The sequence below is a fragment of the Bubalus kerabau genome, chromosome 1 (assembly GCF_029407905.1).
Source record: "Bubalus kerabau isolate K-KA32 ecotype Philippines breed swamp buffalo chromosome 1, PCC_UOA_SB_1v2, whole genome shotgun sequence".
Classification (NCBI taxonomy): domain Eukaryota; kingdom Metazoa; phylum Chordata; class Mammalia; order Artiodactyla; family Bovidae; genus Bubalus; species Bubalus kerabau.
The window spans coordinates 133,696,947-133,724,445 of record NC_073624.1 but is presented as its reverse complement, the minus strand read 5'-3'; the positions used below and the strand labels follow the sequence as shown (position 1 = coordinate 133,724,445).

Below are 27,499 nucleotides of genomic sequence, written 5' to 3'. Positions count from 1 at the left end.
CGATGGCATTCAGAATGCCTGTCCCCTCCCTTCTTTACAAGGACAGAATAGAGGCTCAATTAAAAAAAAACTGCAACAGTCATCTTGCAGAGAACATCACATGGAATCATAAAGTCGTTTCTGCTGAGAAACACACAAACAAATTTCTCATGGAACCAGAAAGAGACAGGAGTGCCCCCCACACCTCTCCAGGCAGGTGTTTACACTGATCCCCGCCCACTGAGGATGAGGCCTCCACTGAGATGACAGGTGTTACCTTGTAACCTGAGATTCTCCCCACTGCATCCCCGAAGGCAGAGGATGAGTGAAAGACACTAACACAAAGGAAAGGGCACAGAAATGACACGTACTCAGCTTTCTCAGGTTCAGATTTGCTTTCTTCTTTTTCTTCCTTTTCTTCTTCTTTTGCCTTCTGCTCCTTGGATGAGTCCATGGGAAAAGAGAAGCGGGATAACACGTCACCTTTGAATGAGTTCAGAAAGCTCTGTGACCCTGTGTCAAATTGTAACCTATAAATGATACCCTCCTGCCTCAATCGAGGGGATAAAACTGCCACATGAGCCCTTCCTTCTGCTGGTTCATGCATTTCCCCTTCCCCACACTCACCCGCCAGGCCAGCAGGGAGCACCAACTTTCTAATCTCCTTCCCACTTATTTCACAACCACCTTCTTTCCTTTATTCACCTACTCAAATCTTACTCATCCTCCAAACCAACGTAAGTCCCACTTCTTCAGTGTCAACCAGGTACTCCAAGCCATACTGAGCTTTCCATTTTCTCACGTAATCTCCACAGTCTGCGGCCTATGCTACTCACCACTTAATGATTTTCTAATTTTTTTCATGAGTGGTTTATCTTTCTAATAAACTCTTTAAGGCAACTTGAGAGCAATGATTACATCTTGTATTTCTTTTAATTCCATATGATACCCAGGGGGACCAGACACATGGCCAATCCTCATAAAATATTTATGGATGGAATGATTATTGATCAACTGCCTAATGTCTTGAGAGTGAGTACCAGAGTTTGTACCTTCATAGTTTAATGAAATAATTTGTAAAGGACCTTCAAAAAGCCGGCTGGCTCTGCCTACTAAAAAGCCATTACTCTTTGGCAAGTCAAGTCATCTACTGAACACCACTCTGGCACAAGCAAAACAGCTGATGTCAGGTTATCATGCCCACCTGAAGTCCAGAGAGCTGCTGTGACTGGAGGTAAGTTACCTGGAACTTTTCTTGCACCTCTGGGATGGGGACGGGGTTGCTCATGAGGTCACTCAGGCCAGCATTGGGATTGTGAGGAATCAGTTTGTACTGCCCTCCTTCTCGCTTCAGGTCCAAGCCAAAGATATCAGAAAGCAGGTCACTCTCCTCTGTCAGTTCCTTCAAATCCGTCAGGTCTTCAGAGGGCAGGGCCCCTTCCAGGGTTTTCCTCTCCCCCTCCTCCCCGTCTCCTCGAACCTCATCTTGTGTGGGGTCTGGCATGTTGGCCAAGAGCTCCGCCACTTTGATCTTCTTCGCACCTTCGACCAGGCTTCCTCCCAGCAGGAGGCTGCCGATGATGCGAGAGAAGCCTCTGAAAACGCTGGCTGCAAAGTGCAGGAGGCTCATCAAAATACTCCAGTAGGATGTAAAGAAGGCTGTGATCATGTCCTTCACTGTCATCTTCTTCACCTTCTTCATCTGCTTCTTCAAGCTCTTCAGGCTGAGCATCCGCATAAGGGTCAAGATATTGTACCTGAGGGCAAACAGGGCGGACTTGACCGTCATGATGGAAAAGAAACCCATCCTCGGACCCTGCTCCTCCGGCTTCTCCTTCTCACTCTCCTCTTTATTCGCTGACCTCTCATTCAGATCTGACTCTGATATCTGAGCCGCCAGCTGCATCTCAAAGATGGTATCCTCGCAGAAGTTTACGAAGAGCTCCATCTTCTCTTTCTCCCCTCCTTCATTGACCACGTCAAATATAAATTGCCTTTTGGATTCCTTGACCTGGGGCTTTTCCCACTGGGTTCGGCTGGACTCACTGATTTCAAAATACACCCTCTCGATGCGCTTGGCACTGCCCATGATCTCGATGCGGCCCAGGAAGGGCTGGAAGTAATTGAGCACGCTCTCAGCCAATTCCAGAAAAGTCTGCAGCCGGGTGTCATTGGGCATGTGTTCGGAGAGGTTTGTCAGAAGCACTGCCACATTGAAGCCAATGTCCTTGGCAGGCTCGTGGAACCGCTTGACAAATTCTTCATAGTCCAGGGTTTCATTTTCATCTGTCTCTGCACAGGACAGGAGAAACTCAGTCTCGGACTGGGTGTAGTGTTTATGGCTCTCCATGGCTTTGTGAAAGTCCCTCTTGGAAATAACTCCCTTACCATCGGGGTCATACTCTTTGAAAGTATCAGAAGACGTCAAGTCCTTGAGCTTTAAGAACATGTCAAAAAACTTGAGAATCATCTCCACGTTGTTGGAAGATTCCACGAGCATATCAACCATCTGTTTGCCAATGGTGCCATTAACAACATTGCCTGGGGATAAAGAATTGCATTGGCTCAAAATGAACATTCCCAATAAAACCAGTGTCGACGGCAGATAGGAGCCAATGTATGTTGAGTGTGTGTGCTCAGTTGTTGTACCCTGGTCCAACTGAGTAAGTTGCTGCTAACTTGAGCAGGTAAATAGTAAACATCTTAAAATGTCTTTTAAAAAAGTGTCTATAGAGAAAATAACAATATAAATCTTATATGACATCTGAATCAAAGATAGCTCTTTTCCAATGTGTGAAGGAAAAGATGGATAATTACTTGTAAACTCTAATTTTAGAAAGTGATTATATGAACACATGCAAAAGCATATTTACAAAGTAATTAGACTAATGCATGTAAAACAATATGTGATGAAAGGCTGACATATTTTCCCTTTAATTGATCCTAGAAGCAACATGCTTTAGGATTTTTTTTTAAAAAAAGAAAAAAGACAGACATTTATATTATCCAAAAGCCTGAAACGGAAATCCAGTCTCATATTAATAGTAAAAATGAGTGTTTGCCTAGCCCTTTGGGGATGAAAAATCACTGCTCACAGACATTACACCTAATTTCATGTTCATACCTGAAAATACCTGTGAGACAGGTACTTTTTATTATTAATTATGATTTTACTATTGAGGAAACTGTGTTTAGCAAGGTTAAATTAAAGTGTATGCTGTAACATGATTATTGAGAGCTAGGGCCAGGACTTCAAACGGAACCACTGAGGGCAAATTAGATGTTCTTTCTGATGTAAAATGTAAAAGACCTCCTTACATTTCTTCATGGTTCAGAATGTTTATAGCTAGAAAATGGCATATTATGAATAAGCCTGAGAAAATGAGATATTACCCTAAATTATAGAGTCATCATTCCTTGAACAGAATGTGGTATGTAACACAAAGACGGGCATCAGAATAAAGATACATGATGATGGGTTTGTGGAGTTCATCTGTGAGGCAGTAAACACCAGAGTTAAGAGCATGGGCCCAAGGGCTTTCCTGGTGGTCCAGTGGTTAAGATTCTGCCTGCTAATGAAGGGAACACGGATTTGATCCCTGGCCCAGGAAGATCCCACATGCCTCGGGGCAGCTAAGCCCATAGGCCACAACTACGGAAGTGGTACACCTAAAGCCCATGCTCAGCAATGAGAGAAGCCCCCACAATGAGAAGCCTGAGCCCTTCAACTCGAGAGTAGCCCCCACTCACCCCAATTAGAGAAAGCTCACAGGCAGCAATGAAGACCTAGCACAGCAAAAAAAAAAAAAAAAAAGGCATTGGCTCAGGAGCCATGCTGTTGGGGTTTGAAACCAGATCCCACCATCTGCTGGCACAGCAACCTGGGCAGATTTCTTGGCCTCTCTGCACTATTTGCAAAAGAGTGATAATGATACTATCCAATACACAAACCTGGTATTCAGATGAAAAAGTACTTAAACGAGGTTAATTTTAATTCATTATTCCTTCAGTTATTATGTCTGTGTTGCTACTATTTAGACTAAAACTTGAATTGAGGTCCTGGGAAAAGGAGCTGTGCTTGGAGGATATAGAGTGGCTGCCAACTAAGGGTTTCAAGCAAAGCCTGCATCTCTAAAGTCCTAGAGCAAGGTGTGTCTACTACCTTAATTAGCTAACGCAGGGCAGACTAAGTGAGAGAGAGAAATTAGGAAGGACTTAAGAAAAAAAGGATAGGGAACATAATAGCAAACATTCTGTGGTGGCTCTGGTCGCATTCACATGGTTTCACAGAATGCTCGCAGAAGCTGTCCTGAGCTCCATCTCATAGAGGAGGGAAGTGAGAAACGGAGACGTTACTCACGTCAGGGTGACGCTGCCTGGGTCAGAAAGTGAGATGTGGGTACTGGTGGCGGATCTCAGAACCCAATCTCTTACCCACTATATTTACTGCCTGAGACAGAAAGAAAACACAGTAGCAAAGGAAAATAAGGTGGAAAGAGAGAGAATGAAAACCCAAGAAAGAGGCATGGAGCGGGGAGAACTTAGGCTGCCATGAGCCTTGGTGGGTGGGGTGCTCTCTACTGCCTTCTCCACCTGCAGAAATGGAAGGACCCACAGGAGCTTTCAGGCAGTCAGCTCAAAGCAGCAATCTACGCATTTGGAGTGTCCCCAAACATCTGTAATCCCTACTGCTTACAAACAAACAAAATGACAACAAACAAACCATCTTTAAGGTACTCTCTGAAGAGCATACCCTTTAAGGTATCACTGTGAAATGAAAAATACCACTATAAAATGAATTACTACTGGTTTCACTCCATAGCTTTGTGACCTAAGATTGGCAGGATTTCTTTTTTTTTTAATTAAAAAAAAAACTAACTTGAGAAAAGAGTAGTCAAGCCAGCAATAAGTCCGAGGTATCTGTCCCATTTCGGCACTGATATTTTATCCTTTGCAGCAGGCTGACTCCCAGAGCAAGCATATATGGAATCCTTTAAAGAATAATGGGGATTTGAAGATATAAATCAAAACTACCTTCCAACATGGACAGCAACATGACCACCATGTCCTTCTGAAGATCCATCAATTCTTTTAGTAGCTCAATTTGACTGGAGTCCTGAAAGTATTAACACAGTGCATTTGAGATAACATGAGAAAATTACGCAGCAAGCATGTCATACTTATTCTCACAAAAAGAATACCTTTCTACCAATAGCAGACTTTACAGCATTATACAGCTAAAAAGAAGCCAAATAAAAATCTGCAGCTTATTAAAAATATGCACTTCAGAATGAAAGAGTATTTACTGTTGATTCCAACTCATATTTTTTAAAGTATTCGTAAGGACAATGAATAAATCTAACAAGAGTATGGAAGAGTTAAAGCAATGGTGGAGACCCTCGGGTCAGGTAGGCAAGACTCAGGGACTTTTGAACACTGGGCATCTTTCTTCTCCTTGAAAACACTAGACTTGTCTTTTCTTCTTTCTAACTTACTACACTGAGATGCTATACACATTGTAAAATTAACTTATTCTGGAAAACACAGGAATAACAGTGATATGAGATGAACTTACCCTACATAAATCTAGCCCAAAAATGTACACAAGTATCTTATTTACCAACTTGATTAATCTCTTGGATATTTCTCTGTTTAAAATTTTCTGGGTTTTTTGTCTTTGATTTTTCACCATGAAACAAAAAATTTTATATAGCTATGCTGTGTACAAACATCATTATGCTTAGATTCATTGCCTGAAAACATGGAATATTGATATCTACATTATAACCCCATGCATCATCTGAGTTTTTTATTTTAAAACTATACTGTTTTTTCCAAAACAATACATATACTATATATATATATATATATATACACCCACAAAGTATTATTTTATTCACATGAGTTTTTCTACACAGGAAGCCAAATTTCAACACTGTATGAAGGATGACATGTGTTTCTTTCTAAATAGTTGGTACCTCAACTAGGTCTATAAACTATGAAAAACTGTTAGGTAGCACTGCTAGATGTTAATAAAATGATGGAAATACATCCAAATAAGAACTCTCTTGTGATAAATTTGGTTCATATTGATTTTCTTTACTTACTAAAATGTCACTGGCAATTAGATGAAAGCAATCATGATATTTCCTTATTTGGTAGAAGTTACCAATAACTAGATACTGACAAAGATTCTCTCCTTGACCAAACTAGCCAACTCCTCTGGGCCCTCTTCCCAAGTAGGCTTTAATCTTGGTTTATAAAGCCTTGAACAACTGGGAGATGGGATTAGCAGATGCAAACTATAGGATGGATAAATAAGATTCTAGTATGTAGCACAGGGAACTATATTCAATATTCTGTGATAAACCATAATGAAAAAGAATATTAAAAAAAGAATGTCCATATGTATATAACTGAGTCATTTTACTGTATAGCAGAGATTGATACAACACTTAAAATCAACTACATGTTGTTGCTCAATTGCTACATTGTGTCCAACTCTTTGTGACCCCATGGACTATAGCATGCCAGATTCCTCTATCCTTCACTATCTCCAGGAGTTTGTTCAAATTCAAGTCCACTGAGTCAATGATGCTATCTAACTGTCCCATCAACAAATCAACTACACTGCAGTTAAAAAAAAAAAACCAAAAGACTAGAACAAAACATGACCATGGTTTCTAACAGCCCAAAGCTACTTCACTAGGAAGACCTCAAGCCTTCTTAGGGTGCTTGCCTGAGAAAACTCAAGGCTGCCAAAAAAATTTATTATTTGTTCCAGCCAACACCTGAGGATGCTAGAGTCTGTCTCCCAGGCTCTGTAGGAGGTAGAATCCTAATGTCAATACTTGCCAGCTAGCAGACATAGCTGGCCCATCACATTTACACTGACCAGCCTTTTATAATTTTTCTCTTCCCTGAGCCCTGATCATCCTCTCCTCCTCCCATCATCTCTGTACAAGTCCAAGTTGAGTTCAGCTCACACTAGATTTTCCTCCCTACAGTGACAGTTATCACTGATTAAATCTGTTCTTGCCACTTTAACCTGTGCCTGGCTCTATTTGACAATATTTTCCAGCGTGGAGGGCAGGGTGGAGGTGTGAGTTTCCTCACTTTGCTGGAGGCAAGGAGACTCAAGGAAGAGATGGACACATAAATGAAATTGTGGGGGCTGGACGGGTGGTCCTTTGACTTTAATCTAGCATTCTCTCCTCTCTTGACACCTGACAGATATCCACGCTCAACAGATATGTCAGATCTCAGGACATCCCAGTAAAATTCCCTGCATCAAAGGGACATATTTACTCAAGATTTATATTTAGAGTTTTTCTATTCATGTATCTCTGACTCCACATGCAATACAGGGATGAGAAAACAGCATGCTCATGTTTCCAAGATGTGCTCCCAGATTAACATTAAGCATGGTGAAAAATCTGTTTCTTCGTCATTTGCCTAACTGTACTGCTATTTTTTTCTCTTTGGCTTTCGAAGTTAAATGTCCGGTTAATTGGTGAATGTCATCTTTTGAGAACAACTGCTTGTTTATGACCCTATAAGAAAACTGTCTCTCCTTAACGAGGGATTTGGAGCAGATTACAAATCCTCTTCCAATTATATGTATGGATGAGGAAAATCCCAGCGAGTAATCATTGAAATGTAGGTCTATGAAGGATTGTAAAATGTACAGTGTTTGGTGACTATACTCTTTTATTTCTCCATTATAGTCAATTCCTTTATCTTTTATTCCCAAACTTGAATAATGTCTCCCACCTATTGTCAGTTTGCATAAAATTTTTATTAAAAAAAAGGATTTTTTAAAAAATGTCATGTAAAAGATGTATAAAGAAGTCATCTAAGAAAGATAACATTCTGACACGGGAAAGTGTGTTTAATTTGCCAGTGATCACAGTGTACAGTGTCTCGTCTAGGCTGACAGAGGACAGTGACTTTACCTGAGACAGCTTCATCTGCATGTGGGCAAATACATGAAGAAAACCCACCACAGCATCCCAGAGCCTGCTGTGAGCCAAACTCTGCTGGTTGCCGGTGCAAGGACCCTGGGCCAGAAACAGACAAACAACAGTCATTCCTGATAAATTAACTGCCAAATTAAACTTTATAATAATAGATTTTACTTTAGCAACAAGTGACTGGAAGAGAGGACTGCACTGAAGATACTGACAAGATGTCAAAATGGAAGCTTCACTTCAGGACCTAGAGCTGAGGATAAAAGATATAACTGAGCCAGGACCGTATGCTGCTGCTGCTGCTAAGTTGCTTCAGTCGTGTCCGACTCTGTGCAACCCCATAGACGGCAGCCCACCAGGCTCCCCCGTCCCTGGGATTCTCCAGGCAAGAGTACTGGAGTGGGTTGCCATTTCCTTCTCCAATGTATGATAGTGAAAAGTGAAAGTGAAGTCGCTCAGTCGTGTCCGACTCTTAGCGACCCCATGGACTGCAGCCTTCCAGGCTCCTCTGCCCATGGGATTTTCCAGGCAACAGTACTAGAGTAGGTTGCCATTGCCTTCTCCGAGGACCCTATGAGGCCCTCCCAAAACAGACCTCCACTCAAGTCCTCGGCCTTCCTTTTGTCTGTAGGAAAACTTTAGTCAAACAATAAATTTAATCAAAGAAGGGGAAAAATGCAGAAGGAAAGGAAAACAGGCAAGACAAAATAATAATACTTTAGCCATTAAACAAAGTCAAAGACCTTCAGTTCCTTCTCAAGGACAACAGATAATATTCTGAGCCATGTCCTCTGAGCTGTTTGGCAGAGACTGAAACTCCTACCAGGTGGGTGAAGTTAACTATATACTGCCCACCAACATGTAGACCCAGACAGGTTGATGATGTTGACTCCCAGTGACCTCACCACTAGCCAATCAGAGGAACGTCCATGAGCTGATCACACACTCCACAAGCCCCCTCTCACAACCTGTCCATGAGTTGATCACATACCCCTCAAGCCCCTCTCTCAACCTGTCCACAAGCTGATCACACACCCCACAAGTCCCCTCTCTCAACTTGTCCATGAGCTAATCACACACCCCACAAGACCCCTCCCTCATCCTGTCTTTCTAAAGCTTTACCAGAAAGCCTTCAGGGACTTCAGGCCTTTTAAGTTCTAGCTGTCCTGGACTCCTTATTTGGTGCCTTCAATAAATGCTGCACTCTCCTTCACCAGCACCAGGTGTCAGCAGATTGGCTTTATTGCACACAGACAACCAGACCCTAATTTGGTTCAGTAACAAAGACAGTAAGTGCCAAGTATCTTCATATTTCGAAAGTAAGGTGCTAGATTCAGTACCTGTGAAAGGAAACTAAATAGATCTTTCTAGCCTTAAGACATAAAGGTGTTGAAGTTGAAAAGGGACAGACTTTGCAAAGTGCTCTCCAACCTCCACCCCTGCAGCAGTGGGTGAGGACAGGGCTACCTTTGCCTTCCTTTACATGAAGAGAGAGAGGAGGCCTCAAGAGAGCCATCAGGAGTGCTTGACTTCTGTCTTCTGAAGTTGGGCAGTGATATGATTTCGTAATCACATAGGTTAGGGGGTCCCCAGAGAAAGAGAACCAAGAATATCTTTTTTTGACATAAGAGAAGCCATTTTGGCCTGAGCCATTTTTGTGATCTCAGCCTGGTCACAGTGCTTGCCCTTGGATAGATCTCAGTAATCAATGATCTTAGGGAAACAAAGGAACAGAGGAATAGAGAAAGGGCAGTCAAATAATAGTGCAGTGAAAACAGAGTTTTAGTTACTCCTTGAAGGAGGTACATAATCTGATACAGTCCTTGAGTTTTGCAGGAGCTAAGGCCCTCACCCAGGTGGGGGACAGAATGATGACATCCCTCCTGACTTCAGTCAACTAAACTTGGACTCTGTCAACCCCTGTCCGAATTCTTCAGTGCTGAAGCCTCTTCATGAATATGCATGTACCCTTAGCTTAAAACTTTCCCAATTTTGCTGTTTGGAGAAACACTACTTTGGGAAAGAACCCTGGTGTTCTCCTTACTTGCTGCAAGTAATAATAAATCTTTCCTTCCCCCAATCTTTGGTTGTATCTATTGGCTCAACATCCATCAAGAGAAGAACCTAGTTTTTGGGTAACAGCCTGGTTTTAGAAAGTGTAAAAGATGGAAAGTAACAAAAAATTGATTTCTTAAGGGGGAGCTATTCTGTCCAAAAAGACTTTGAAATATTGCTAAGCAAACTGTCTGAAACGGTAATGTGATTTTCAGAAGTGGATGGGGGCCACCAGATGCACAAAGATTGTGGAATAATTTGAAACTGGAAGGGAAAAGACACCTTTCCAGGCACTGGAAGCAGCAGGAGAGCCAAGCCCCCTCATCAGAGGAAGAATATAATACGCCACCCGGGTGGCCAGGCCACAGTGCAGTCCTGAATTTCACGTGCCTGGAGGAAAACCTCCCTCTCCTTACTCTTCCTCTTCACAGTTCCAACCCCGAGGAGGCCTAGGCTGGCTCGCGGGGGGAGGAGGAGGAACAGACACCCCTTGGAGAGAAGGCAGAGAAGCCCAGAGCCTACTCCTTGCCCTCCACCCTCAGCCCACAAGGCCTTTGCAGCATAAAATCAGGCATGAGGGAACATGTTCTTTGAGGGGGAGTTTTAAATTGGGTAAGAATTAAGTGATGGTGTCACCATACAATGACTGAAGTGAGACAATTCTTGTGACAAAGTGACTGAAGAATTTTATTTATCTGAGAGTGGCTGGTGCACAAGATCCACTCAAAGAGGGGTAAAGAAATGGGCTACAGAGCAAGTTTGAAGAGACGGTGGGGAGAAGGCATCACTTAACTTAGAGGTTAACACGTTCAGTGTACCTGGCCAAACTGATTTTATAGTGTGCATCAGTCCTCTCTGGCTTCGGGGTCAAAGCAACAGATTCTCAGGATTTCACTGTGGTCCACTGTTGGCAATGTGCCCTGTGCACTTGCTGTAGAGAAGAAGCCAATTCTGACTCCATGTTGGAACTGTTTCTTTGACTCGCTTTTTGTTGCTTTTGTTATTACTATCATACATAATGGCCTGCCTAGAAGGACCCTGACCCTCTGCCTGACTGTAAAGTAAAATGCCTTTGTTCAACTCAAAAAGAGATAGTGTGACACCGCCTACCTCTGAATGGAAGAGATTAGCACATCCCTTTCAAAGGCTGAACCTTCCTGGAGATGTTGCCCAAGACTGAAGACCCTTTTACTTTCCTTCCTCACTGCCTCTCCCTCTCTATTCTGCCTTTTGACTTTAGTTCCTCATTGCTTCTTTCTCTCTCTCTGATTCTAAAAAAGAAGCTGTCATCCTGACCACAATAAGATGGTTACTTTGAGAAATTAGTCTGACATCTCAGTCAGCTGGCTTTCCTGAAGGAGGAAACAGAACAGGCTGTATCTTGAAAGCAGGACTCCATCTTGGGCCAGACTGTGGACTTTGAGCTATATGCCCAGTATCTATGGAAATGACATACCAGTGGAAAACCAGACCCCCTCATTTATTCAGTGCCTGTAACATAAAATCCTTGCTACTATTATATAGAGAATGGATCAACAACAAGGTCCTACTCTATATAGCACAGGGCACCATATTCAATATACTGTGTTAAATCATAATGGAAAAGAATATGAAAGAGAGTGTGTGTGTGTGTATATATATATATGCATGTACGTATATACCTATATGTAAATATATACATATATGCACATATATACATAAATACATATGTGCACATATACACACGTACACATATACATGTGTACGCATATACATATGTGCATGTGTACATATACATATGTACGTGTGTACATACACACGTACATATGTACATATATACACATGCACATATATGCATATATACACATATTATATATATATATATATATACAAAATGCTGAAGAAGCTTAAGTTGAAGTTGAATGGTTCTATGAAGACCTACAAAATCTTCTAGAACTAACACCCAAAAAAGATGTCCTTTTCATTATAGGGGACTGGAATGAAAAAATAGGAACTCAATAAATACCTGGAGTAACAGGCAAATTTGGCCTTGGAGTACAGAATGAAGTAGGGCAAAACATAACAGAGTTTTGTCAAGAGAATGCACTGGTCATAGCAAACACCTCTTCCAACAACACAAGAGAAGACTCTACACATGGACATCAACAGATGGTCAATACCAAAGTCAGACTGATCTTATTCTTCACAGCCAAAGATGGAGAAGCTATAGAGAGTCAGCAAAAACCAGACCAGGAGCTGACTATGGCTCAGATCATGAACTCCTTATTGCCAAATTCAGACTTAAATTGAAGAAAGTAGGGAAAACCACTAGACCATTCAGGTATGAGCTAAATCGAATCCCTTATGATTATACATTGAATGTGACAAATAGATTCAAGGGGTTAGATCTGATAGACAGAATGCCTGAAAAATTATGGATGGAGTTTCATGACATTGTACCAGGAGGCAGTGATCAAAACCATCCCCAAGAAAAAGAAATGCAAAAAGGCAAAATGGTTGTTGACAAGGCCTTACAAATAGCTGAGAAAAGAAGAGAAGCTAAAGGCAAAGGAAAAAAAGAAAGACATACCCATTTGAATTCAGAGTTTCAAAGAACAGCAAGGAGAGATAAGAAAGCCTTCCTCAGTGATCAGTGCAAAGAAATAGAGGGAAAAAAATAGAATGGGAAGACTAGAGATCTCTTCAAGAAAATTAGACATACCAAGGGAATATTTCATGCAAAGACGGGCACAATAAATGACAGAAATGGTATGGACCAAACAGAAGCAGAAAATATTAAGAATGGGGGCAAGAATACACAGAACTATACAAAAAAGATCTTCATGATGCAGATTATCATGATGGTGTGATCACTCACCTAGAGCCAGACATCCTGGAATGAGAAGTCAACTGGGCCTTAGGAAGCATCACTATGAACAAAGCTAGTGGAGGTGATGGAATTCCAGCTGAGCTAAATCCTAAAAATGATGCTGTGAAAGTGCTGCACTCAATACGTCAGCAAATTTGGAAAACTTAGCAGTGACTGCAGGACTGGAAAAGTCCAGTTTTCATTTGAATCCCAAAGAAAGGCAATGCTAAAGAATGCTCAATTGCACTCATCTCACACACTGCAAAGCAGCCAGGCTTCAACAGTACGTGAACTGTGAATTTCCAGATGCTCACCCTGCATCACAAAAAGGCAGAGGAACCAAAGATCAAATTGCCAATATCTGCTGGATCATCAAAAAAGCAAAAGAGTTCCAGAAAAACATCTATTTCTGCTTTATTGACTATGCCAAAGCCTCTGACTGTGTAGATCACAATAAACTGTGGAAAATGCTGAAAGAAATGGGAATACCAGACCACCTGACCTGCCTCTTGTGAAACCTGTATGCAGGTCAGGAAGCAACAGTTAGAACTGGACATGGAACAACAGACTTGTTCCAAATTGGGAAAGGAGTATGTCACCCTGCTTATTTAACTTATATGCAGAGTCCATCATGAGAAATGTTGGGCTGGAAGAAGCACAAGCTGGAATCAAGATTGCTGGGAGAAATGTCAATAACCTCAGATATGCAGATGACACCACCCTTATGGCAGAAAGTGAAGAGGAACTAAAAAGCCTGTTGATGAAAGTGAAAGAGGAGAATGAAAAAGTTGGCTTAAAGCTCAACATTTAGAAAATGAAGATCATGGCATCTGGTCCCATCACTTGATGAGAAATAGATGGAGAAACAGTGGAAACAGTGTCAGACTTTATTTTCTGGGGCTCCAAAATCACTGCAGATGGTGATTGCAGCCATGAAATTAAAAGACGCTTACTCCTTGGAAGGAAAGTTATGACCAACCTAGATAGCATATTCAAAAGCAGAGACATTACTTTGCCAACAAAGGTCCGTCTAGTGAAGGCTATGGTGGTATTTATGTTTTAGTTCTTTTAAGAAGCCATTTGCTGTTTCTATAAAATTCACTTGCTTGTGAATGTCAATCAATAAGATCAATCAATCTTATTATTTAATCAGGACAGTACACACCAAACGTGGTATTGCTCTCTTTCTAGACACTGATGAGAATATTAAGGCAATAATGGAAGCCAAGGAGATAAGGAAATAGGTACATGAATGGTCTGGACTGGATTTAAAACTTCACTTGTGTTTGAATAAAGAAAAGTTATAAGAATTATCAAGTGTGGCTTTCCCATTTTGAAATGCTAAAATAAGAATCCTCTTCCCTGCCCAAGGAGAAAAGAGAAAAAGTGAGATCCTTCCAAGGTATGAATACAGAGGAGAGAGTGAACCTAGGGGAGGTAAGGAGTAGCCATGCTTCCATCTTTCCTCTGCACCACTCAGCCCTGGTGGCTTCACTTGGCCATGAAGAGTTCTCTCACTCAGTCATTCTACAGATACCTGCAAGTATGCCAGGCTTTGGAGACACAATCTGTTATTTTTACTTAACCTTTTCCCCCTTAAGACTATGTTTTGTCTGACAAAAGAAACTGTAAGTTTCTTCCTCCTATTTTATTTTTGTACATGACACTTCAATCACAGTGATGGAGTCAGAGTAATATTAGCCATGGACACAAGTCTTCTAGAAAATGGCAAAGTTTTACTTGCTGAAGAAAGAAGAATTTTATAAACTCTTTTAAGAATCTGTAGATCAAAACTAGAAGTCTACCCCAAGAAGAATACAAAGCAAATCAATGTAAAAAATGTATATTATTCATGGGACTTGAAAATTTTACCTATAATTATCACATTGTATTGCTATATATTTATATATACACACATATATGTACACATACTGCGTGGACAAAGAATGCAGCCTGCCATTTAATTAAACAAAGGATGCTGTCGCCATCAGCCCAGCAACAACTGCAGCCACCCAAACGGTGTACCTGAGGGGATGCAGGATGGAGAAAAGCAGGATCCAGGCCCTGAGAGTTAAGGTGCGTATCAAAGGAAAGATTTCAGGGAGCCCAGACTCTTGCATCTTCCCATATATAGAAACGCACAAAATTCACTAACTTCAGATGTCTGGTTTTCTTTAATTGTAATCTTTTGATGTTCTGACTACTTTATTTATTTATTGCAAAAAACTGCATATCCTGGCTCCTCCCTTACCTTTTAGAACAGTTGCCCAGAGCTGAGAGGCTGCTCCTGGGATTAAGTCCTAAGTCCACCAAATAAAACACAACTTCCAACTTTTAGATTGTGCAATATTTTTTTTTTCAGTTGACAACACACACACACACACACATACATTAAAGTGAAGTTTTTAAATGCTCTTTTCCTTTTTGTAAGGTTTCTAAAAAACTCCCTCCTCATTTTCACAAGAATACTATAAAAAGTGGTTTAAAGTTCTGCCCTTTCTCCTTCACTTCTCTCTCCTTCTTCATTAATATTTATTAAGTGCTTAATATATACACTAGGTATTGGAGATACGACACATTCAACCTCATGGTTCATGCCTTGGTATCTCATGATATCTCAATCCTAAAAGTGGTAAGGCAAGTTCATTCCATATAACTTCACATCTGATTTTAAATGACCCATTGGCTAAGATTCTACAGAAGGGGTCATTAGAAAATGTGGATGAGAGCAGGAAAATAGGCATGCTGCATTTTTTCCAAGGAATTTAATGCTAACCAGTTGACTCTTTTTTCTCGTTCTTTTTCAAATAACAGAAATGTTTAAAAGTTTACCTGAATATACTCTGTAAGAGTGTTAAAGACTTGTTTTGCCACTTGAATAGCTTTGGAGAAATTCCTTTGTCCTTGTTCATCAATGACATCTTTTCCAGAGTAATACCAATAGAAATCACTAATTGATTCCTGAAAAAAAAGAGATGATAGGATTTAGGATTAAGGCATATTCTGAAGCTATCAAAGACAGTTTTGGACTCTTTAAAGGAAATCATTTTAAATAACAGATTGGAAGCAAACAAAAATATCTGTGAAATAAACACTATTTTCAATGATTTTCCTAAACATAAAATATGGCAAATCCTCCCTAGATATAAATAACATCTGGAGAGAAAATAAGCAGAAAACTTAGCTTTAAAAATGACTTTTTGTCTCTGATGACCTTGAAATTCACAAACATAAGGATTTATAACACTAATGCATATTTATCCATAGAATATTTAAATATTACTATGTGAACATAGAAATTAGACAAATCATAGAATATAAACATCTAGTCTACTTTTTCTCCAGTAAAGCCAGTAACATTTCTTTAATAAGAATTTCAGAATGTTCCTGACTTGTATAAAGGCCCTGGAAGAAACTGGCTGGATTCCTTATAAATACTGACAACAATTGTAAATAAACATCTAAATATGATCGATCTGTCCAAACAGGATGTTTTCAACAAAGGCTCACATTTTAAAGGAATTTTAGTTGCCTAAATGAATAATATAATTTGGGCTACCATGTAAACCACATTCAGGTTTTGAGATATGATTTTGAAAGTTACAGATACATTTCAGCAAAGCTTCTTGATATATGTGCTTCAGAACTAGCCTTTTTCTCCATTAGTTTTAGGTAAGAGTGTTGTGCTTTTACATATTCAAAGATTAAGCAAGAAACAGAGAGTTTGTGATTTTAAATGTGCTACACCTGATTTCCTTCTAAATAAAATGAAAAATAAGAGTATAAAATTTCATTAAGAGACCTACACCTTCAGATTCAGTTCTAGTAACATGGAGAACATTACTAGAGTATTGAAGATATTTTTAAGTGATGGAGTGTTAGGCTGAATTTTTTCATCAGACATTTGGAGAGCTGAAAAGAATTGACCATAGTCTCTTATATTTAAGCATATGTTAGGTAGTTTGAAAGCCTTTCTTTCCCATTTTTAGTAATGTTTCAAATATTCTTCTGCCATTTATTTATCAACCACAGAGGAAGGAAAAGAGCATGTTCATGCTTTACAAATTGAAAAGGAATTTAAAATTCCATCAAGCTAAAAACTGCAGGGAAAAAAATATTCCCACTTATAGAAAGAGCCAGAATCAGAGGCAAAGACAATAGGGGCGGTTTTAGTCTAATATTTGGGGAAAGATTGTGATCAAAGACAAAACACCTCAATAAGTTTTGACCTCATAAGTCAAAACACATTATACCATGTCAGTTTCACAACTGCCATATCATGACAACTAGCCAACGTTTTAATTTGCTACTAATATAAAGCTACATACCTGAACTCTCAGAAGGTAGTCTACAGTAGAGATGATTATGTTGACAGTTGTATTATTGCCAGTCTGAGTTCTCAGATAATTTTGAAAATCTACATAAGATCAAAAGATGTTATTAAAGTGCATTCAAAAATTTAAAATGAATTCTTTGAACAATTCTAAGAGCAAATGGTGTCTACACCAAAATCACTGCAGCTTCTGTAGTGTTATATCTGATAGTTTGAACACTGAATAATTTATATTTTCCATAAAAAGTGAGCACCTCAAAAACAAACCTTGGTGCTTCACAGAATATCAATATTTAAATTTCACCTAAGAGGCTTGTTAACACCTGTGTCCTGATTCCTTGCTCTAGAGCTCTGGGCATGTGAATGACTGAAAAGGACTTCTATCCTGTAGGATGGAGTAATTAAATGATTTATTCCATAATCTCTTGTTCTTCAGTACTGTGTTATATGTTGGGGAAAGAAAAAAAAATCAAGATAAAGCTGCTGCCTTCACAGATGCACAAGCCTGATACATATGATACGTAAACAACGAATGGAAATACATCATGGCAAGTTACATAGTGAAGTGGATTCCCCCAGTTAAAGAGAAGAGGTAAAAAAGAAATAAACCTACATATGTCTCCATAGCTATTTATTGTATTTAATCTACATCTTTCTTCACAATCTGAATCTTTCTATCAGCTGTCTTCTCCAGCATGAGAACTAATAAGAGTTATGAAATTCATGTTTTGAAAGTCTACATTGTGAACAAAATTTCTTGAGATTTTCTTTATATCAAATATGCACATTACATTTTTAAAACCTAAAAATTGTCTTCAAGCAAGTCAATTTTAATTAAAAAATAGCATATATGTGTAAAATGTACAAACCAATGCTATTCTAGAGCTTTGCTTTTCAAAGTATTGATTGTACCCATATGCCATTCAAATGGGCTTCCCTGGTGACTCAGATGGTAAAGAATCTGCCTGCAATGCCATTCAAGCAATAGTGTATTAATTATTCCTTTAGAAAATTCAGCATTACTGTAATTTTATCAGTAAAAAAATCTCTCTTTAGAATATCAATACCTTAAAAGGATTTATTTAGAGGGGAAAAAAAAAGAATTAACTGAAATCACTAGCAAAAGACTTTGAAAGACTCAGTGACATAGAAAAACCCCAGGGCCAATGCTCAAATTTCAAGAACTGTTTCTCAACCTAGGAGAAGCAGAATAATTAGAACTAAGAGGCTCCTGTTATTACTGGCTTCAAAATGCTTATTTCTGGGTACCATGAACGGTCTGGGGTCTCACAAACCTGAGTTGTGTCCCTCACAAAGCAGTTGCAAGAAGCGGAAGAGGTCACAGGTGAATTCGTCATCCTGCAGAACCTTTTCTCCTGCAGGAAGTCCAGAGACCCCATGTTATCAACCACTTTAGCCTCAACCTCCCTTTGTATCCCCACCTCCATCAAACTTGCATGTTCATCTAGCATCGTCTGAACCAAAAACAGTCACAAATCATAGCCACTTTTCTATCTGAAGCTCTTAAGATCATGCGCTTGACAGATAGATGCACTTTTTCTTGGTAAGAAAAGAACATTTGACTCTTAAAAACTCAGATCTCTCTCTGTTAAAAGTAGCAGCATGGGTTTGGCAACATTTTAGAAACAACCTGAAGAGGTTGAGAGATTTGAACCTTTCCCCCCTTCCTATCTTTCTTTTTGTGTAGGATCTCTGCCTCTCTTTCAAATGTGGAAGTTAAATCTGCTTTGTTCCTAGAGTCTGACCAAATGTTTCAATACAAAGGCGTTCGGTATATATATAAAACTGGGCTAAAAGTTTCTGGTATTCACATATTAATTAAAGGATTTCTGTGAAAATTCTAAATGACCAGAAAATGTTTCTTAACTCATTTCAATGAATTCTCTCATGAGCTTGTCCAAATAGAGCGCTCATTGGTCGTAGCATTCCACCAGAAGAGGAAGAACTGACAAGCAGACCTAACTCCAAATATCAAACCAAAAGAAAGACTTTGCTGACTCCTGCTAAGAGAGCTAAACCTAACAAAGCAATGTGCAAAGGAGGACATCTCAGAGCCATTGGAGGTGTTCTGCATCATTCAACATTAACTATACGTGTGGGGGGTGGCCAGCATGAAGCCTTAGGAAAGGGTTCAGATATTTCACCTCTATTTCAATTTAAATGTATCTTGATCACAAGTTACTCTGAAAGCAAAAACACAGAGAAGGAAACAAACAAAAAACCAGCACCACACAAATGAAAGTTGAGTTTAAAAGCATAGAGTGTCCATGAAAAAAACACTGTCAACATTATGAGTGTATGCTCTGGAATCTCAATTTGTTTAGAAAGCAAAATGACAAAAACCATAAAAATGTTGTTTGGCAAGTGAATGAATATACTCATGTATTAAAAAAAAATAATAATAACTTTTCAGACTGGAAATACTTTGGGCTAGGAAAGAAAACTATGCAATGATCATGTGTTTACTGGAACTGAAATTATGAATGATCATAATGATAGAGAGGTGATGGACTTACCAGTCTGCAGTCTGTGACTTTCAAAGTGAGAGGCTTCATATAATGGGAGGGTTAGGAAGCAAAACCATTTTGAAAACTAATATAAACATTAAAAAAAGTACATAAAATCACTGTACTGGTTTCCCTATGAGCCTGCAAGATATGATATTTGGTGACCAAACTAAGGTCACCATGTCTATAAATGTGACATGGCAAATCTAAATGTTTAAATGTGTATTGTTTTGAATCTCAATACATGGCTGATAAGCCCATTTCTCAGTGTTTACATTCATGACAGGATAGGAAAAAAGGAACAGTCTAGACTAATAAACAAACTAAACTCTTCACTGATGACACTTTGTATCATTTCATGAAGATACTTTAAAATGATATTTAAATCAAAATATTATGAGCTAGTTACATAGACTTATTGACTTTTTTCTTGTTGAACCCATCTAAAATGTTTTTGTTTTTTTTGATTTTCAGAAAACTGAATCAATAAAACCAAGGACATACTATCAATCTTCATAACTTCAATGTGGAATAAGTAACCCCTGGTAGAAAGTATTCAGAAAAGTTAACACTGAAATAAATTAACATGTAGTCTACCAGTGTACCTAGAAACGCTCTGTACAATGCACATTAATTTATAACGTAACATTTTATTTTTTGTTGGCATGCACAGTATCTTTTAGACTGTACACCGAAACACACACAAGTGACTTCACTTACGGTGGACACGCTGCACACAGCAGAATGAGAGAGAGAAGGGAGGGGAAAGGGGGCAGGTCAAGCCTTCATTTACCATCAGGCGGTACCAGGTTATTGACTAGGGTGCTACTGCTTAATGAATACATTCCTATCTGATTAAAATGCTGCCATTGCCCATGCTGCCTGTAGGTGCTGCAGGAACAGAGATGGAGGATGGCTTTATGTCTGCAGAAGGTACACGAGCACCAGTCTATTTTGGGATGTGCGCAAAAGAAATTCCATTGTAAGATGGAAACTAAGGTTAATAAGAAATAACGAAATGGAGTAAAATGTAGTTGAAAGTGCTCTTACATTTTAAATATCTTATTTGCAATAGCTGCATGATGGCCAAATGTACCTATTGTGAAGGGCACTCCTTTGGTTTTGTTTTCAATTATAAAGGGCTTATCATTTCTAACACCGTAATAAAGGGGAAAGTTATTTCAATACTGTTGTGATGATGAGTTTGTTCCTTGTACTTTAGGTTTCTCATCTATAAAATGAATGGAAAATGTATACTGTATACCTCACTGGCTCTATATAATCTATCTGACCCTTTTTTTATCAATTGTGGAAAGGTTAATATTATTAGGAGCAGTGGCAATGACACTAAATAAAGATGGGAACAACATGCCTATGTGATAAATACAGTTACATGAACTTAGGTGTTAAGAATGTTTATATTTTCAAAAAGTTGCCTGAATTTTAATGGGCCAAATATTATAAAAAATATAAATTTTCACCTGAAAATAACATTAGGTAGACCTTATTTATTCAAGCTACCAATAAAAAGTAATTCCTCTTTTAGAGATTTAATAAAATTAAAATACTTTTAGGCTTTTCTACTCCCAAATGGTTAATCTAATTAATAAAAAAGTACACAAAGTTTTGCTTAAGTTCAATTAAAACAAAGTTGTTTTTACTTAGACTGTACATAGATATAGCTTGAAATTTGCAGACCTAGCTCCAGAAAAGATTTAATTGTTAATAATTATCAATAACTGTTACTAAAATTAGTGAAATAAAAAGACTACTAAATATATAAACAATTGCATAAGCATCAATAGACTCCAGAAGACTAAGATCTCCAGTGTTGTACGGTCTTGCTATGTCAATATCTCTATAATGTGGAGATTAAAAAGTGAGTAGTATGAAACATGAGACTGGCTGCATTGAACAATTCCCAAAAATCTACTTCTAAGTGGATCTCAAGAGCCCCCATTGCCATGGAGGAAATAATTCTGATCACAGATCTTTAGAGAACTTAAATAATTACTTTGTATATGGAAAAACTGAAGGATAAAGGCTAAACATACTTTTAAATAGTGAAAAGTTAGGTATTTAATTCCATGTGTGTAGTTTTAGTATCATTGCTTAAATGATCTAAATATGGCTGCTTAAATAATATAACAACTCAACTAGTAAAGAATTAAAAATTTATGATTTATTCATTTGGTCATGTTTTGTGGCTTTGGGGATCTTAATTCCCTGACCAGGGATCAAACTCCTGCCCCCTGTAGTGGGAGCACAGAGTCCTAACTACTGGGTCACCAGGGAATTCCCCAAGAATAAAACACTTGAAAATGGATTTATAGCTAGCATTTAGTGACTATAGTGTGCTAGGCATTGTGCTAGACATATTTTCTCATCATTTCATTTCCTGTTTGCAATAATCCTAAAACGAGGTGATATGACCCCATTTTGTGGTTTGGGAAACAACTGAGAAATAAGTAACCTGACTACTGTCGTAGAGCTATTAACAGGTAAAAGACTTTAATTCAGTAAACTTCAAGAAACACTCATTACATGTCCCCTGTGTGCTAGACACTTTGTGAGATGCTGGGGATAAAAAAGACTAATGGACACAATTCCTAACCTCAAGAAGGTCACAGTCAGGCAACAAACAGGTGATTTCTACACTGTGTGGTCTCTCTAAATGCAGGGTGCCATCGTTCCTCCACTTCATAAAGTTCACATCAGTAATCAATCTTTGACTAACAATCATTTTGCTTATTGTTTATCTTAAATTGTAGACTCCTAACTTGTTTTCAATTTTAGAACCCAGGGAAAACCATATTTTAGACATGTGGCTTTGGAAAAATCAATTCACCTTTCTGACTCTTTTTTCATCATTTTGATATGGGACTTAAAAATCTCCTGACTTCCATATTTCATAGGGCTGCTATGATAATCAAATTGGTTCAAACAAGTACAACTGCTCTGAAATATGCAAAGCACAATAGGAATCAATGTGAAGTTTTAATAGCATGAAGTAATTTTAAAAGCCCTAGATTTCTAAAATACAGAATTCCAATGGGTTGTGAATATAATAAATCAGTTATAATTTGATTAAATGCATTTATTTAAACTAAGGTAACAACCTAATACCATGTATAAAATGCATTCCTAGATAATAAAAATGACCACTGTGTGAAATAAATTAGATAATAGATAATACGGATAATAGAATTAAAGGCTGCTGCTAAGTCACTTCAGTCGTATCCGACTCTGTGCGACCCCATAGACGGCAGCCCACCAGGCTCCCCTGTCCCTGGGATTCTCTAGGCAAGAACACTGGAGTGGGTTGCCATTTCCTTCTCCAATGGACGAAAGTGAAAAGTGAAAGTGAAGTTGCTCAATCGTGTCGGACTCTTAGCGACCCCATGGACTGCAGCCTACCAGGCTCCTCTGCCCATGGGATTTTCCAGGCAAGAGTACTGGAGTAGGGTGCCATTCCCTTCTCCGAGTTAAAGGCTAGCAGTGGAGAAAAAAATCTTTTGCTTTCAAACATGATTTCAGATTGTTTTCCTTGTAGCCTTTTCTCTTCATTTTTTTCCTTTTTTTTAACTGAAATATATATATAGTCTATTTGGTATCCTAGCACTACTGAGAATGAGAAATCTGTGAATTTTAGTTAGTAGATTCTACTGGAAGCATTTTAAAGAGTGAATGTGGGAATTTAGATTCCAAGTGAATCAACACACAAAACATAATATCACAGAAGTGTTACTTATATCATGGCTCTCCAAGGTCTCAGAAAGAAAGTGCAAGTTCCCTGTCAGGGTAAAGAAGGTCCTTTAGGGTCTCCCACAAACTACCTTTCCATCCTCTCGTGAGTTCATTTCTTTTCAATCACACCAGGTTAGTTACCGTTCTCCCATATGTTTTGTACCTTAAACTTGGCATATGGGGATCTCTTTCACTGGGATGCTTTTCTTTGCCTTCTTATCTACCAGATAAACTTCTACTTCAGGCTGTGTGTTACATCTATGATGATATACTTCCCCCAGCCCTGGTGGCTAAGTATCAGCTCAGTTTTCTTTTAAACAGAGGGCATTGCTCTGAAGTTGCTTATTTACAAGTGTAAATGGCAACCCACTCCAGTACTCTTGCCTAGAAAATCCCATGGATGGAGGAGCCTGGTCGGCTACAGTCCATGGGATCGCAAAGAGTCGGACATGACTGAGCTACTTCTCTCTCTCTCTCTCTACACAATACTCTGGATTTCCTATATAAATCCAATGTCTAGGACAGTATCTAGCACGTAATAGCCACTCAAATTTAAATGAGTGCTTCAAAGTTTAAAAACTGTGCAAGGATGTTTAAAAAAATCTATTTAGTGCCATGAAACATAGGCTTTCCTTGAAGAGAATATTTACACAGGCATGGGAGAGTAATATAGTTAGGATCCAGATGGATACCAGGATTTACTGGATTCCATGTGGGAAAGTACCCTTGGGACAATCTGGGGTGGAAGATAGCCAACAAATAATTAAGCACTAAAAACACTAAAAAAAAAAAATAGGGTGGTCAATATTTAAAGATTGCTACAATTATCCTTTTGATTAATTAATTAAAAGGAAACCTTTTCACTCAACTTCACATAAACTTCATGAGGTCACTATAAATATATAGGCAAGAACCTCAATGCAACACATTACCAAATACAGGTGTAAATGGAAGAAGCTTAACTTGTATTAATGTTTTATATAACATTTTAGAAAATCAAACAATTTCTGAGGAATCAGATCAGCTTGCAAATTTTAACTTGTTTATAAAGACAAGGATCCCTGCAAAATGATTAAAAATATAATGCAGTGTCTTTGACTCTATTCCAAGAAGATGTTTGAAAGAAGAAAAATTGCACTTTCAAGCTCATCATGAATTTGTAATGAGGATAAATGTTACTGAGGAGAAACAAATCAAAAATCCAAGGATGGAATGAAATTTCAAAAATTCATAGAAGTTTTTGGTTTTGAACTTCATTTCATATAGTAAAATAAAACACATAGGACTAAAAAAATATACAGAGAAGACGACACTGAGCACATCACAAGATCTAAACACATCTGAAGAATGTTCTTTTTTTTTTAACAAGGGGGAAGTCCATACTCTTGTATTGAGTGGGCCAAAAATTTCCTTCAGGTTTTTCTGTAAGATGTTATGGAAAAACCAGGTAGGACTTTTTGCCAACCCAAGACAAATGAGGGAAATTTAATAAGGTGGGATAAGGATACATGGCAAACTTACATGACAATGACAGTATAGAAAAAGGAGTATCAACAAGTAGTCCGATAGCCTTACACAGCTGTCCTTCTGTATTTGTGGATACAGGGGGATGACCATGCTATGCCATTTTATATAAGGGACTTGAGCATCTGTGGACAGGAAGAGGGTCCTGGAACCAATTCCTCATGGATACTGAGGGACAGCTGTATACAAACCTCAAAGGAGCATATATTTCTTAATGTTATCTCAATCCAGATGGGGAATATCATGTGTAATCATAAAAAGCTTAAAAGTGGTATTAAAACATTAACAGTGGGTTCAAAAATTGGCAATAGATGGGTGCCTTTGAAGGGAGACATTAGGGGGCCAATAATTCTAACCTAAGCCAATGTGCTGGACACAAAATAAGTCCCCCAAAGACTACTAGAGACTGGAAGGAAAGGGAACCGGCTTGTGGAATTGGCAAATTAAAGAGAGAAAGAATGGCTGCATTTTAGCCTTGATCCTGCCACACTGCTGTGTGACCCTGGACAAGCCATAGAATCTCACTTTGCCTCACTCTAAGTATAAAACAGGGAAAACACCATGGGGAAGTCATGGGTATGAAAAAGTTCATGTATTTAAGTTACACATTTTCCATAGTAATATAATTTATGGTCATTTCATCATCAGGAACAGATTTAGCTTAATAAAGGCAATTGGTTAGGATGGAGATTTAGATCTACCAGATTATTTTCTCAGTCCTGAGCTTATACTGTGTAAGCCTCAAGCTCTGAAGCAATGAGATCACTAACGGATTCAGATTTTTCAGTTTTTTCTGTGTTTTCCACGAGGGATGACCTAAGTTCTTTCTCCTATAAAGGGTACATACTGTTCTTAACAGTTGCGGAATCTTAAAAGAATGGCCACGTAACCAAAATTTTAAAAATATGCCAAAGATAGAGTCAGTATAGGTGTTCTCAATCTGGGAAATAGTATAGTAATCATTAGAGCCAATGAGTTATCATTGCACAGTCTCCTAAGAGGTCTCTTGATGCAGGCAGCAGTGTGTATTGAGAAAGCACAGCTTAATCTCTGAAGCTGTGTTGACACACAAAATACTGTTGAAGAAAATCTCAACCCTTCTTTATCACCATCACATGTCATGCCTTTTAAAGACTACATTGCAATATCAATGCCATCTTTGTTATTATGCTAGCCTGAAGAGTAAATACTTGCTACTGTTACTAGTGTTCTTTAAATTTGATCTCAAGAATGAAAGTTCATTTCATGTTAGGTTTTTAATATATGATATTTTCAAAGGCATAGACAAAATCTCTGTAAATCTCTTAATACTTGGAAGTGAACTGGCGGAGTCCAGGGGCTAAAAGGAGACTCTACCATTCACCACCCACCCTGGATCAGCATTGACTTTCCCATGCACCACTTGGTGCAGCCATAAAGCCACAGTATGTCCAAAACAGAAACGCCACAGGGAAACTATTGCACACATTCACTCATTTACACAATAGCTGCAAACACTGGGTCCACCAGAACTTCTTTTAAATGAAAGAACAGAACCAAACAAATCCAAGACCATCGTTTAAATGCTTGTTGCCCCTTCATGTCTACTATGTTAATAACTACACATCCTCATAGGAAGAAAAGAAAAAAAAAGGAAAGCTTGATACATAAGTTTTAAAAGTAAAAGGATGCATAATGATGAAAAGTAAATAATCTACTTGCTAAAATGGTCTAGAAAAGGAAAAAGGCACAAAAACTGTCACTATGAAGACTGTACATCAAGCTAACAACAAATAAAGGAGCAAATAAAGAAAAGGCAGTTCATTTTTAATAATTACCACGCTCATGAGTGATGACTGAGGAAGGGAGAATATACATGGACAGTTGTTGAAAGGAAAGGAAATGGGGAAAAAGAAAAGAAGTTGAGACATTGTTTTTGTTTTGCTGTTTGTAAGGAAATAAAATATAAACGTGTTAATCAATTTGGGCAACAACTTTTGTGTGCATCTTTAAAAAGAATAAACTAACCCAACCAATCTCATATTGAGAGACAGAATTAATTCTTACATCAGGATGGCTGCTCTTATCAAGTTATTTCTGAATTGGGACTCACAAGTGTTATTCCAATCCATATCTGGTTGATAAAAGTCTAGGAGGCCAGGAAAATAAACCTGTGTGGTCACTATTTCTTTGTGGGAGCTGATGTAAAGAGTGACACAGAACGATGAATGGAATTATGTTCAGAGCCTCTGGTCCATTAGGTAAAAACTTCAGGGGAAAATAAAATTGACTTCTAATTCCAAAACAGGGAAGTCAGACTTTAGATAGAGAACTGACTCATTTTTAGGCACTTTACAGCTGGAAAAACCCTAGGACTTCTGTGAAACCTTAAAGGCAATGCAGTTAATGGGATGTGGGCTTTGCAGTGGCTTGGAATTCTCCAGACAGGTCCACTGGGCCCGGAGTTGTAACGGATGACACAAATGTTAGTAATGAAGATATTTAGCTTGATGTTCCTTTTCAGAATATCTAAGTA

The 27,499-nt window shown here is 38.6% G+C and overlaps 1 protein-coding gene across 1 annotated transcript in view; it reads right to left on the bottom strand.

Annotated features, from left to right (window-relative positions):
- The window catches only part of RYR2 (ryanodine receptor 2), a 764,447-nt gene that overhangs the window by 58,789 nt on the left and 678,159 nt on the right, over positions 1-27,499 (bottom strand). Inside the window, exons 87-93 of the mRNA XM_055589046.1 lie at positions 18,481-18,561; positions 17,181-17,269; positions 15,685-15,813; positions 7,935-8,039; positions 5,014-5,095; positions 1,223-2,520; positions 351-418 (exon numbers count right to left, since the gene is read on the bottom strand). Coding sequence (XP_055445021.1) covers positions 351-418; positions 1,223-2,520; positions 5,014-5,095; positions 7,935-8,039; positions 15,685-15,813; positions 17,181-17,269; positions 18,481-18,561 — 1,852 coding nt within the window. The remainder of the gene's footprint in view (positions 1-350; positions 419-1,222; positions 2,521-5,013; positions 5,096-7,934; positions 8,040-15,684; positions 15,814-17,180; positions 17,270-18,480; positions 18,562-27,499) is intronic.